The sequence below is a fragment of the Neovison vison genome, chromosome 2 (genome assembly GCF_020171115.1).
Source record: "Neovison vison isolate M4711 chromosome 2, ASM_NN_V1, whole genome shotgun sequence".
Classification (NCBI taxonomy): Eukaryota; Metazoa; Chordata; class Mammalia; order Carnivora; family Mustelidae; genus Neogale; species Neogale vison.
The window spans coordinates 72,798,475-72,811,468 of record NC_058092.1 but is presented as its reverse complement, the minus strand read 5'-3'; the positions used below and the strand labels follow the sequence as shown (position 1 = coordinate 72,811,468).

The 12,994-nt window shown below is 36.1% G+C and overlaps 1 protein-coding gene across 5 annotated transcripts in view; it reads left to right on the top strand.

Moving 5' to 3' along the window:
• COL24A1 (collagen type XXIV alpha 1 chain) overlaps positions 1–12,994 on the top strand; it is a 395,660-nt gene that overhangs the window by 143,049 nt on the left and 239,617 nt on the right. For all 5 annotated transcript variants that reach the window (XR_006383188.1, XM_044238615.1, XM_044238616.1 and 2 more), the window contains one exon: positions 4,387–4,440. Coding sequence is in view for 4 of the 5 variants with exons in the window: in XM_044238615.1 (XP_044094550.1) it covers positions 4,387–4,440 (54 nt within the window). In the remaining variant the exon portion in view is untranslated. The remainder of the gene's footprint in view (positions 1–4,386; positions 4,441–12,994) is intronic.

Here is a 12,994-nt window from a genome sequence, read left to right as displayed (position 1 = left end):
ACATAATTTTTTTTCTTTTCTTTTTCATCTTATTTCTTTTCAGTGTTCCAAAATTCATTGTTTATGCACCACACCCAGTGCTCCATGCAATACTTGCCCTGCACAATACCCACTACCAGGCTCACCCAACCCCCCTCTCCCACCCCTCCAAAACCCTCAGTTTGTTTCTCAGAGTCCACAGTTCTCTTATGGTTTGTCTCCTCCTCCAGTTTCCCCCAACTCACTTCTCCTTTCCATCTCCCAATGTCCTCTGTGTTATTCCTTATGCTTCATAAGTAAGTGAAACCATATGATAATTGACTCTCTCTGCTTGACTAATTTCACTCAGCACAATCTCTTCTAGTCCCATCCATGATGACTGATAAAAAAGTTGGGTATTCATCCTTTCTGATGGAGGCATAATACTCCATAATATATATGGACCATATCTTCCTTATTCATTTGTCCGTTGAAGGGAATCTTGGTTCTTTCCACAGTTTGGTGACTGTGGCCATTGCTACTATGAACATAATTTTTTAACAGAAATTATACTTTGATGTACTTTTTGTCTTTCAGCCTGTAAGTTCTTTGAAATGTTGCTATTTGGCAAGGTCAGCCATGTCCTGCCATTTGATTTAAATTTTGAATGTTAAATTTGAGAGTTAAAAAGAATTCCTTAGGGCACCTGGATGGCTCAGTGGGTTAAGACGCTGCCTTCTGCTCAGTCTCCACACAGTGCAATAAATTTCCTTTTTCTCTCCATTATTGCCAACACCTGTTGTTTCTTGTGTTGTTAATTTTAGTCATTCTGACAGATAAGTGCTTTTCCTCTATGGTCAGGAACAACTCAGGGATGTCCATTCTCACCATTTTTATTTGATATAGTATAGAAATCCCAGCCACAGCAATCAGACAACAAAAAGAAATAAAAAGTTTCCAAATTATTGACATCTGTCATCCTCTATTCTCCTGGTCTTTAGCATGTCAGGTTTTTTTTTTTAATATTCCTTCACTATTATTTTAATGTTTAAGAAGGAACCACAGCCTTTCTCTCCTCCCAAAAGTTGGCAGTGCTTTTTTTCTTTTATGGTTTGTCATTCAAGTGTGCATCTTTTGAAACTATAGTGTAGACTTATTTTGTTACTATATCTTTCAGTCTAAATATTCCTTCACTATTATTTTAATGTTTAAGAAGGAACCACAGCCTTTCTCTCCTCCCAAAAGGTGGCAGTGCTTTTTTCTTTTATGGTTTGTCATTCAAGTGTGCATCTTTTGAAACTATAATGTAGACTTATTTTGTTACTATATCTTTCAGTCTACAAGCTCTCTTTCCATTCACCCTTTCTCCCTCACAATTTAGCTGTTGAAGATCCCCAGTCATGTGACCTGGGTAGTCAGTACAGAGACCTGACCATTTTGAGTTTTGTTTATTTGTTTTTGGTAAGACTATAGTTGATACTGTATTCTTTCATCAGGAAGCACATAATGTCTAGTTATTTCTTTTTTTATGATGTTAATAAGAGTTGATAACTTCCCAGATGTATTAGATGTAGGTGATTGATTTTTTGGGGGGTTGCATACATTCCCTCATCTACTTTTTCATTAGTAGCAGCACAGTGCATATGGGGAAAGTAGAATAAATGCTTGATTCTTCACCTTTCTTTACCAGTTTTCAAAACAAGGAGTTGACTTCCTTTCATTCTCTATACATGGGCAGTTCTTTAATTGTTGAATCATTACAAACTCGTGAATTTAAACGTATTTGATATGTTTCAATCCATTGCAATTCTTATCCTCATTGAAATTCATATTGTTCCATATCTTCTCACTGGGATCCTCTTCAAGCCCCCTTGGTTCTTTTAACATAACTCCAGAGTTGAAATCTTTCATAGTCTTTTTGCTTTCTAGAATGACAAGGTGTTTCAGGCTCATTAGAGGATGGACAGGAACTAATAATTTATCCGTGAGGATGCTCTCAACCAGTGGTTGTACACCAGTACCCAGGGACCAAAAGTCAAAAAAAGACTTGTTGTCTTTTTTTTTTTTTCCTGAAAGAAACAAGTCAGTCACTCAACAATGACAACAACAAAATAACTTTTTCAGCACTTACTATGTGCCAGGCATTGTAATATTATAGTTCATAAGACCTAAAACTGCCTTCAAGGAGTTTACAGTTTGATGAGGAAAATGATGTAAGCCATAACACAATATTAAGTGACCTTTTAGGACTCTAAGATGGTGTGAGTTCCTAGAAGAGAACTAACCCATGGTTTGGGGATCAAAGAAGCAAAATATCACTCAGTTTTCTTGGTTTGTCTTTTTCCCCCCTTATGTTCATTTTTCTTTCTTTAATTCTACATATGAGTGAAATCATATGGTATTTCTTTCTCTGGTCATCTTATTTCACTTAACATATTACTTTCTAGCTCCATCCATGTCATTGCAAATGGCAAGATTTCCTTCATGGATGAGCAATATTCCATTATTATATATATATATATATATATATATATATATATCACATTTTCTTTATCCATTCATTAGTCAATGAGTATTTGGGCTTCTTCATAATTTGACTGTAGAGAACAAACTGTTGTTTACTGGAGGGGAGGTGGGCAAGACGATGGGTTAAATAGGTGATAAGTGTTAAGGAGGACACTTGTGATGAGCACTGGATCTTGTATGTAAGTGATGAATGACTAAATTCTATACCTAAAACTAACATTGCACTGTATGTGAACTAGCTGGTATTTAAATGAAAACTTGGAAAAAATATTATTCAATTTTCTATTTAAAACACAAGTCTTTAGTTGAACAAAGATGAGGGAAGATTATTTAGGCAGAGAAGGCATAGGTGAACCTGATTTTTTTAATTAGAAAAGCAATCAACAAGTCTGTGTTAAAAATATTCTGTTGCCAAACTTAAATCTGATCCTGTGACCAGTCTTTCTGTTATCACTGTCTTCTCTCTTGCCAGAAATGTCCCTAAATAATATTTTTCTCCATAGAATACAAATTTTAAATCAGAGTCAAGGCCTTTCAATCCTAATCTGGACTGGATGAGTTAGTATCACTTTTTTTTTATTTGTTTTTCTTTCCAGTATGAGTATTCCAGAATCAACCTTGCAGTTCCATGTAACTTGTGGGCAGTTTTACTGCCATCATATTTACTTCTTCACTGAGCTAACTTTTCTAGCTCCTATTCATATTTACTTGCAACTTTTACTTTTTAACATGCTGATTCTTGGAGCACCTGGGTGGCTCAGTCAGTTAAGTATCTAACTTTGGCTCAGGTCATGATTTCAGGGTTCTGGGATAGAGCCCTGCTGTGGGCTCCTGTTCGATGGGAAGTCTGTTTCTCCCTCTGCCCCTGCTCCTTCTCTCTCTCTCAAATAAATAACATACTAAATAAAGATTCTGATTCTTGTACTCATCTTACCTTCTGTTCCTTTTCCCAAGTCAGCAGAAAATACTAAAATAGGTTTATCTGTGATAAAATCAATAGAAATAAAACTGCACTTATTTGCTTATTCTCATTATTGAAACTAATTATGATAAATCACATTTTAATTTATTATTTCAGCAAGAACATTGATTGATCTAATTATTTTAGAGCAACATTCTAGAACTTTCCCCAGCACAAGTTTTATTTAACACTAGCTCCATTCTGTTTCTTGAACCAATTATTTTAGACTGCCAAAATATAATTTCCAAAAAGATAAAATTGTGATTTTCAGGCAAATATAAAATAAATGTGGGTGAAAAAATTTTTTGAATTCATTAATTAATGATGAAATCAGTAGGATGTTAAGATGAGTTTGAGTAGCATTTGAAGAGCTAATAAGTATTGACTATTAAATATGGTGATGTTAAAATAAGATAACTAAATTAGATACAAAACTAATTAATATCCTGTATATTAACCCATAACCTTTATGGTTATTTTTTCACCAGATAGAAGTTATTTGCATTTCTGCCTAACAAAAATGTACAAGTTAACATTCGGTTAGTAAACAGTAAATCTAACAAATTATATTCCCCTAATCCTTGGGTGGCCACGTGTCCCATAGATCATTGGAAGGACCTATTATGAAACTTTTTGCCTTTTTTCCATGTTGTGGTTAGTTTTGGAATAAGACTTTGGTACTCTTAGACTGGATTGAAGAATTTTCTTTGGGTCCAAAAATTGTGAATAACTGTTGAAGTAAATTCTGTTTTAGTACATTTTGTCAGTTTTGTATTCCACAGTTAAACAACTGCCTAATAATGCGCCTTTAATACTGAGTCTTTGAGTGGTATAAAGTACTTTAACTGGGGATGAGAGAATAGCAAAGGAAATTTTCATATGTTTAACAGACATATGGTAATGGCTTTTGAGTAAATTCTCTATGTTTTTATCTTCCCTAGGGTTTTCCAGGAGATATTGGGATTCCTGGACAAAATGGCCCTGAAGGATCAAAGGTAAAAGAAAATCGAGAAAGAAAGAAAGAAAGGAAGAAAGAAAGAAAGAAAGAAAGAAAGAAAGAAAGAAAGGAAGGAAGGAAGGAAAAACGTATTATATTTAGAGTTTTCTAATCTCATGTTTCAATGAATGGTTGAAGAAAAAGACTTTAGGAATATCAGAAGATGTCTGGATATTTTTGAGCTGTCTCAGGTGCATTTAATAAATTGTAGAGCTTATTTCAAGATAATCAGGAAGTTGCTTGCATGTTTAGTTGTTCTTTCAGCACCCTTTGTTTAGTTAGAGTATCTTCTCCAACGTCTTGAGTTCAGGTCTTTGAAAATGATTTTCTTTGTTTGGTATAGACATAGATTAGGGAGATAACATTTTCAAAAAAACATAAATCACTGAAAAAGGAATTCTTGGAAGAGGTGAAAAAAACTAAAAGGCCATAACCTATGATATATGGATGAGAGTTTTCTGGCTACTGAAACCCTTTGGGTCCATAAAAAAATCCTCTGATTAAAATACAAGAAAGTTTGCAGTGTCCTGGAATTTATAAATAGCACAGAATACCTGAAGAACACTAAGCATTTTTAACTTACTTTACTGTTGTTGTGTATATATTACTAGGAATTAGCAAAATTTCTTTATTTTTAAATTTTATTCATAGAAGTATAATTATGACATACCCTGTTAATTTCCTATGTACATCATAATGATTTGACAACTTAATATATTATGAAATGATTGCCACAATAAGTGTTGTTACTATCTGTCACCATATAGAGTTACTGAAATATTGACTTTATTCTCTATTCTGTACATGATCTCTCCATAACTTACTATTTTCTAACTGGAGGTTTGTAACTAACTCTAAGTTCTTCATCTATTTTGTCTCCCTGCCCTGACCCCTGTCCTCTGTGGTAATCAACTGTTTTCTGCATCTATGAGTCTGTTTCTGTTTTATTTTATTTGTTTGTTTTTGTTTTCCAGATTCTATGGTAAATGAAATTATATGACATTTGTCTTTGTCTGACTTATTTCTTTTCTTTTCTTTTTTTTTTAAAGATTTTATTTATTTATTTGTGAGAGAGAGAGGGAGAGAGAGCGAGCACAGGCAGACAGAGAGGCAGGCAGAGGCAGAGGGAGAAGCAGGCTCCCCGCCGAGCAAGGAGCCCGATGTGGGACTTGATCCCAGGATGCTGGGATCATGACCTGAGCTGAAGGCAGCTGCTTAACCAACTGAGCCACCCAGGCGTCCCTGTCTGACTTATTTCATTTAGTATATAATACCCTCTAGGTCCATCTGTTTTGTCACAAATGGCAAGACTTCATCCTTTTTTTGTGGTAGAGTGATATTTTGTTGTATATCTCTAGCTCATCTTTTTTATCCACTCATCTATCAATGGACACTTAGGTTACTTCCATATTTGGCTATTCAGATAATGCTGCAATGAACATAGGGATGTATATATCTCTGAATTTGTGTTTTCATTTTGTTCAGATAAATACCCAGAAGTGGAATTTTTGGATCACATGATTGTTCTATTTTAATTTTTTTTAGGAACTTCTATACTATTTTCCTTAGTGACTATACCAGTTTACATACTTATCAACAATGTACGAGAATCCCTTTTCTCTCATCATAGCTGACACTTACTTTTTGTCTTTTTGATAATAGCCAATCTGAGAGCTGTGAGTTGACATCTCATTACGGTTTTGACTTGCATTTTCCTGGTAATTAGTGATGTTGCACATTTTATCATATGCCTGTTGACACCTGTATGTCTTCTTTGGAACTTATCTATTCAAGTTCTCTGCCCATTTTTTAACCAGGTTTTTAATTTGATATTTATTTATTTGTTAAAATACTTAATTAATTTATTTGAGAGAGAGTGAGAGAGAGAGAGCATGAGAGGGGAGAGGGTCAGAGAGAGAAGCAGACTCCCTGCTGAGCCCGGAGCTGAATGAGGAACTCAATCCCAGGACTCCAGGATCATGACATGATCATGACCTGATGTTGCTTAATCGACTGAGCCACCCAGGTGCCCCTATTTATTTGGTTTTGGTATTAAATTGTGTAGGGGCACCTGGATGGCTGAGTCAGTTAAACATCTGCCTTCAGCTCAAGTTAAGACCTCAGGGTCCCAGGTCCTGGGACAGAGCCCTGTGATGGACTCCCTGCTCAGTGAGAATTGCCTTCTCCCTCTCCCTCTGTCTCTGCCCTGGCATGCACTCTCACTTTCTCTCTCTCTCAAATAAATAAATAGAATCTTTAAAAAATTGTATAAGTTGGGGCACCTGGGTGGCTCAGTGGGTTAAGCCGCTGCCTTCGGCTCAGGTCATGATCTCAGGGTCCTGGGATCGAGTCCCGCATTGGGCTCTCTGCTCAGCAGGGAGCCTGCTTCCCTCTCTCTCTCTCTGCCTGCCTCTCCATCTACTTGTGATTTCTCTCTGACAAATAAATAAATAAAATCTTTAAAAAAAAATTGTATAAGTTATTTAAGTATTTTAGATATAAACTCTTTATTAGGTATGTGATTTGCAAGTATTTTCTCTCATTCAGTAGGTTGTTTTGTTGTTGTTAATGGTTTTCTTTACTGTACAAAACCATTTTAGTTTGATGTAATTCAATTTTTTATTTTAGCTTTTGTTGCCTTGCCAAAAACATATTGCTAAGACTGATGTCAAAAAGTGTACTGCCTATGTTTTCTCTTTCATTCGTATTTTATTTGGGCTCTCCTTTTTCTTAATGAGTGTCACTAGAGGTTTGTCAGTATTTTTAAATCTTTTCAAAGAACCAGGTTTTAGTTTCATTAATTTTTTTAATTGTCTTTTTTTTAGTCTCTATTTCATTTCTTTCCACTCTGATCTTTGTTATTTCTTCTCTTAATTTTGGGATTTTTCTGCATATTTTCTAGTTCCATTAAGTGTAGAAATAGATCATTTATTTGGGATTTTTCCTGTTTCTTGAGGTAGGCCTGTATTGCTGTGGACTTCCCTCTCAGAACTGCTTTTGTGCCATAGATTTTTGGAAAGTCATGTTTCTATTTTCATTTGTCTCGAGGTATTTTTTAATTTCCTCTTTGATTTCCTTGTTGACCCATTGGTTGTCTAGTAGTGTGCTGCTTAGTTTCTGTGTGCTTATGTTTTTTCTATTTTTTTTTTTCTTGTAATTGATTTCTAGTTTCGTGCTGTGGTCAGAAAAGAGGTTTGACATAATTCAGTCATCTTGAATTTATTGAAACTTATATTGTCGCCTTATAGGTTACCCGTAATATAGAGTAGCCCACATGCACTTGAAAAGAATGTGTATTCCACAGTTTTTAGATGAAATATTCCATATGTTTATCTATTAAGTCTATTTGGTTTAATGTGTCATTTAAGGCCAGTGTTTATTAATTTCTGTCTGGATAATCTATCCATTGATGTAAGTGGGATATTAAAGTCTCCTGCTATTATTACTTTAAACTATTAATTTTTCCACTTTTTTCTGTTAACATTTGCTTTCTAGATTTAGGTGCTTTCTAGATGTTGGGTGCATAAATATTTATCAATGTTATGTCCTCTTCTTGGATTTATTCCTTTAACACTATGTAATGCCATTCTTTTATTGTCTTACAATCTTTGTTTTAAAATCAATTTTGTCATTTATAGGTATTACTACTCTACCTTTTTTTTTTACTTGCATTTGTGTGGAATATCTCTTTCCAATTTTTAATTTTCAGTCTATATATATCTGTAGACCTGAAGTGAGTCATATTTCTAAATAGGAACTTTCCTTTTTCAAGACTTTTTAACATTTCTTGTAAGGCCAGTTTAGTGCTGATGAACTACTTTTGTTTCCTTGTCTGGGAAACTCTTCATCTGTCCTCCAATTCTGAGTGATAACCTTACTGGGTAGAATATTCTCAGTTGTCAATTTTCCCCTTTCCGCACTTTCAATATATCCTGCTACTCCTTTCAGACTGCCAGAATTTCTGCTGAAAAATTAGCTTGACAGTCCTATAGTGTTTCCCTTGTTTGTGATTATTTATTTTTTATCTTGCTGCCTTTATTTATTTATTTATTTATTTATTTAGACTGAGGGAATGTGTGTGAGCTGGGGGTCGTAGGGGCAGAGGGAGGGGAAGAGAAAGAAATACAGGGCTTGATCTCACCACTCTGAGACTATGACCTGAGCTGAAGTCAAGAGTTGAATGCTTAACCAATTAAGCCACCCAGGTGCCCTCTCTTACTGCCTTTAAGATTCTATCTTTAACTTTTGCCATTTTGATTATAATATTTTTAATTAAAATAGGTTTGGTTTTGATATCTTTGGGTTCATTTTGTTGAGGACTTATTGCTTTCTGGACTTGGATGTATGTTTCTTTCCCGATGTTAAGGAAGTTTTCAGTTATTATTTCTTCAAATAAGTTTTCTGTCCCTTTCTCTTCTCCTAATGTGAATATTAGTATGCTTGATGTTGTCTCATGGGTCCCTTGTTCTCATTTCTAAAAGATTTTTTTTCTTTTTGCTGTTCTGATTGGGCATTTCCACTATTTTTTTTTCATTCAGTTTGTTGATTCATTCTTCTGTATTTGCTATTGATTCTCCTCAGTATTTTTTATTTCAGTTATTGCATTCTTCAGCGTTGATTCATTCTTTCTGATATTTTTAATATCTGTTGAAGTTTTCACTGTGTTTCTCTACTTTTTCCAAGATGATGAGTATCTTTATGACTATTACTTTGAACTCCTTATCAGATAAATTACTTACCTTCATTTCATTAGAGCTTATTTCCTAGTTTTTGATCTTGTTCTTTTGTTTGGGACATATCCCTATGTTTCCTCTTTTTTTTTTTTTTAACTTTATGTATTTGTTTCTATAAATTAGGTAGCATCTCTTGGTCTTGAAGGAGTGACCTTGTGTAGAAAAATCCCCTTTATACACTAGATGTGCTTGGCAGCTTTGGCAAGCATGGGTTAGGAGGGTCTTTGGAGTTGTTGCACTGTGGCCATCTTAACAGGACACTAGAACTTGAGTGGCCAGAGGCCAGGAGAGTTTCTGGGAATCTTGTGCAGGAGGCTGCTTTGTTTGGATAGATGGAGTAAGCACAGGCTGGTGGGAGAGGTCCAGGATGTGCTGTGCCAGTGCCACGTTGGTGGGGTGGTGTCTGGTGCAGGTTATACAGTCCCATAGCATGCCATGCTGGGGCTGACTTGATAGGATGGCTGGAGCTAATGTAGGCACAGGCTAGGGGTTCCCAGGCATATTACCAAGGTCCCTTTGGTGGGATGGCAGGATCAGACAAAGGCTGCAGAATTCCAAAGCATACCATGCCAAGACTGTAGTAATAGCACAGTTGGAACTGTGCCACAGGTATTGGGACCTTGAGCATGCTGTGCAGTGCCACCTTTTAAGGAGAGCTGGAGCTGGTATGGGCCCAGAAACCAGGGTGAACTGGGATGGCCTCACCAGATCAGCTAGAGGACCTGTACCCTATTCTTTTCTGCACCATCAAGATGGAAGGATAATGTGAAAAATGGTGCTCACCAGCTCTTTTGATTTTGGTGAGAGTTCACCAGTTTTCTGCCCCTTTGACAGTCATTCTAGGGTTACTAAATGGATTTCCTTTACTTACAGTCTAGTTTCCCTTTAAACCACTGCTCTTTCTCTTTGCCTCATTGTGGCAAATCTGCATGGGAGTGGTATCTCTCCCTACTACAGGTTATCACATTGGGAGTGGCATTCCCATTGTTACCTTGCCTTTATCTGTCCTGCCCTTCTGTGTGTGGTCCTTTATCTTTTGTTGTATAAAAGGCTGTTTAATGAGCCTTTAGTTCTTCTCCAGAATTATTCTATATGTAATTGTAAATTTAGTGTGTCCATGGGAGGAGGTGACTTCAGGGTCTATTTATGCCATCATCTTGGGTTATCTCTCCATAACAAAAATTTAAATATCCAGGTTTACCATGCGGACTCACATAGAATGAACATTGTAAACAATGTATTGTTAATAAAGACATGAAAGGATGAAAAAGCCTGAAGTTTAGAGAATGGACAGGTTATGAAGCACAGTATTGCTGCTGTGGAAGGTGAGTGTGAGTTAGAGAAACTGAGAGGAGATGAAGCTGGAAAGCATATTAATAATTATTTGTTAGTGTGCTATAGTGTTAAGTAGTATAACACTGCAGTAAATGTCTTCTGCACATCTCACTTAATCTTCACAACAGCATTATGAGGTAAGTATTATCCTCACTTTAGATGGTTAAATTTTTTTTTAAATATTTTATTTATTTATTTGACAGACAGAGATCACAAGTAGGCAGAGAAGTAGGCAGAGAGAGAGGAGAGAAGGTCTCCCAGGACCCTGAGATCAAGACCTGAGCCGAAGGCAGAGGCTTTAACCCACTGAGCCACTCAGGTGCCCCTAGATGGTTAAATTTTTGTCTCACCATCGTATAACTATCAAGTGACTTAGCTAGAATTCTAACCCAGATATGATTTCAAAGTCTGAGTTCTTAACCACTTAGCTTTGGGATGAAACCATGGAAAACATTCACTACAATGCTAAAGTGTTTCCACTTTATCCAAGGGCATCATGAAATAATCAAAGATATTTAAGTAGTAAAGTGTCCTAGGTGATTTACATTTTAAAAATAATACCTTTCAGCTCGGAGGATGGTTTAAATCAGAGGGAAACTTGGGGCAAGGAGATAAACTAGAAAAAGAAAAGAATTATAAAGATCTGAAATAGAACATTCAGGCAGCAAATATTTATTGACTACCTTTTGTATGACAGCCATTGTACTAGATGCTCGACCATCTACAAAGATGAAAATTGTTGATCCCTACTTTCAAAAAAACTTATAATCTAGAGAAAGATATGCAAGGAAACCTTTATAATGACCATAGGAGTAATATACAGTATGTAACACTGTGCAAGTAATGGGATAGGGAATTCAGATTATGCTTTGCAGAGAAGGTAGCCCATGAGCTGACATGACCCATGCGTAGGACTTTGCATACAGACAAGGGAGATTTACGGAATTCAGGAAAAGGAAACTTAGGAGAGGATGGAGGTACAGTATGTGGAACATACACTGAAAGTTATTCATTGTTTATATGATATTCAAACTTAACTGGGCATCCTGTATTTTATCTGATAACCCTATTGGCCACCTACAAACTTTCCATATATACAACAGTGTTTTCTCCCTTCTTTTCTGTCTCCACAGAAGAAATACTCCTCTTCTTCCTTGGTATTCAAGTTCCACACGTGTTTTGCATCAAAACTTCTCCTTTAACTTCTGAATAACCTCGTGGCATCAACTTTCACCTTTATACTGATCTCTCCCTTGAATCATAATTTCCCCTTTGCCCTTAAAACCATTCTCACTGTTAATGTAGTTTAGGCCATTTTTATTTTTCACAGCATTAGTAACAATCCTTCATTTGTTCTTCTAGCCTCCAGTCTGGTATTTCTTCAAATCTGCTTCCAAGCTACTGATGGAATAACGTTTGTAAAATACAGCTCTTACCATGTCATTCTTATTCTTCTGTCCTTCAGTGATCTCCACAACTTCCAGGTTAAGGCTTGTATTTTTTTACTTTTTACACAAGCTCTTTATGACCTCTCCTCTCTCTTTAACTCTATTATCTATAGTCGTATCTACCAGCACTCTTCCAAAAGCACTGCTCCAGCTGTTTAGAGTACCAAACCGTGCCATTCTTTTTTTTTTTTTTCAATTTATTTATTTTCAGAAAAAAATTATTCCTTATTTTTTCACCACACCCAGTGCTCCATGCAAGCCGTGCCCTCTATAATACCCACCACCTGGTACCCCAACCTCCCACCCCCCCGCCACTTCAAACCCCTCAGGCTGTTTTTTAGAGTCCATAGTCTCTCATGGTTCATCTCCCCTTCCAATTTACCCAAATTCCCTACTCCTCTCTAATGCCCCTTGTCCTCCATGCTATTGGTTATGCTCCACAAATGAGTGAAACCATATGATAATTGACTCTCTCTGCTTGACTGATTTCACTCAGCATAATCTCATGCCATTCTTGTTCAAATCTCAAAGCTTCCAGTGTGCTGTCCTTTTTTTGTGGTTATCTCTCTACCTTCTTGTGCCCTGCTTCATCTAGCTAACACTTACACATCACATACTACATTGTCCAGGAAACTTTCCCTGTATCTTACAAATCTGATCAGGATATCCTTTCTCTATATTCCTGTAAAAAAGATCTGTCAAGCAGCTACCTTCTTATATTGTAACTGCTGATTTGCTTATCCCTCTATTAGACTATGAGCTTTTCAGAGAAGAGACTAATTGATTTTATAACCATCACAATAACCATAATAATATCTGTAGCATAGAATAGGAATGCAGTAGATATTGGCTGAATAGTTGATTGATTGAATAACTGTATTTAAAAGCTATTGTGGAAATAGAAACAATACAACTTGGTAATTTATTAAACAAAGATGATGGGGAAAAGGGAAGCCAAAGACAGGGAAGTCTCTTTTACTGGGACTGCAACTTGGGTTACGATGTCACTGACTTAAATAGGGAACTTTGGAGGAGC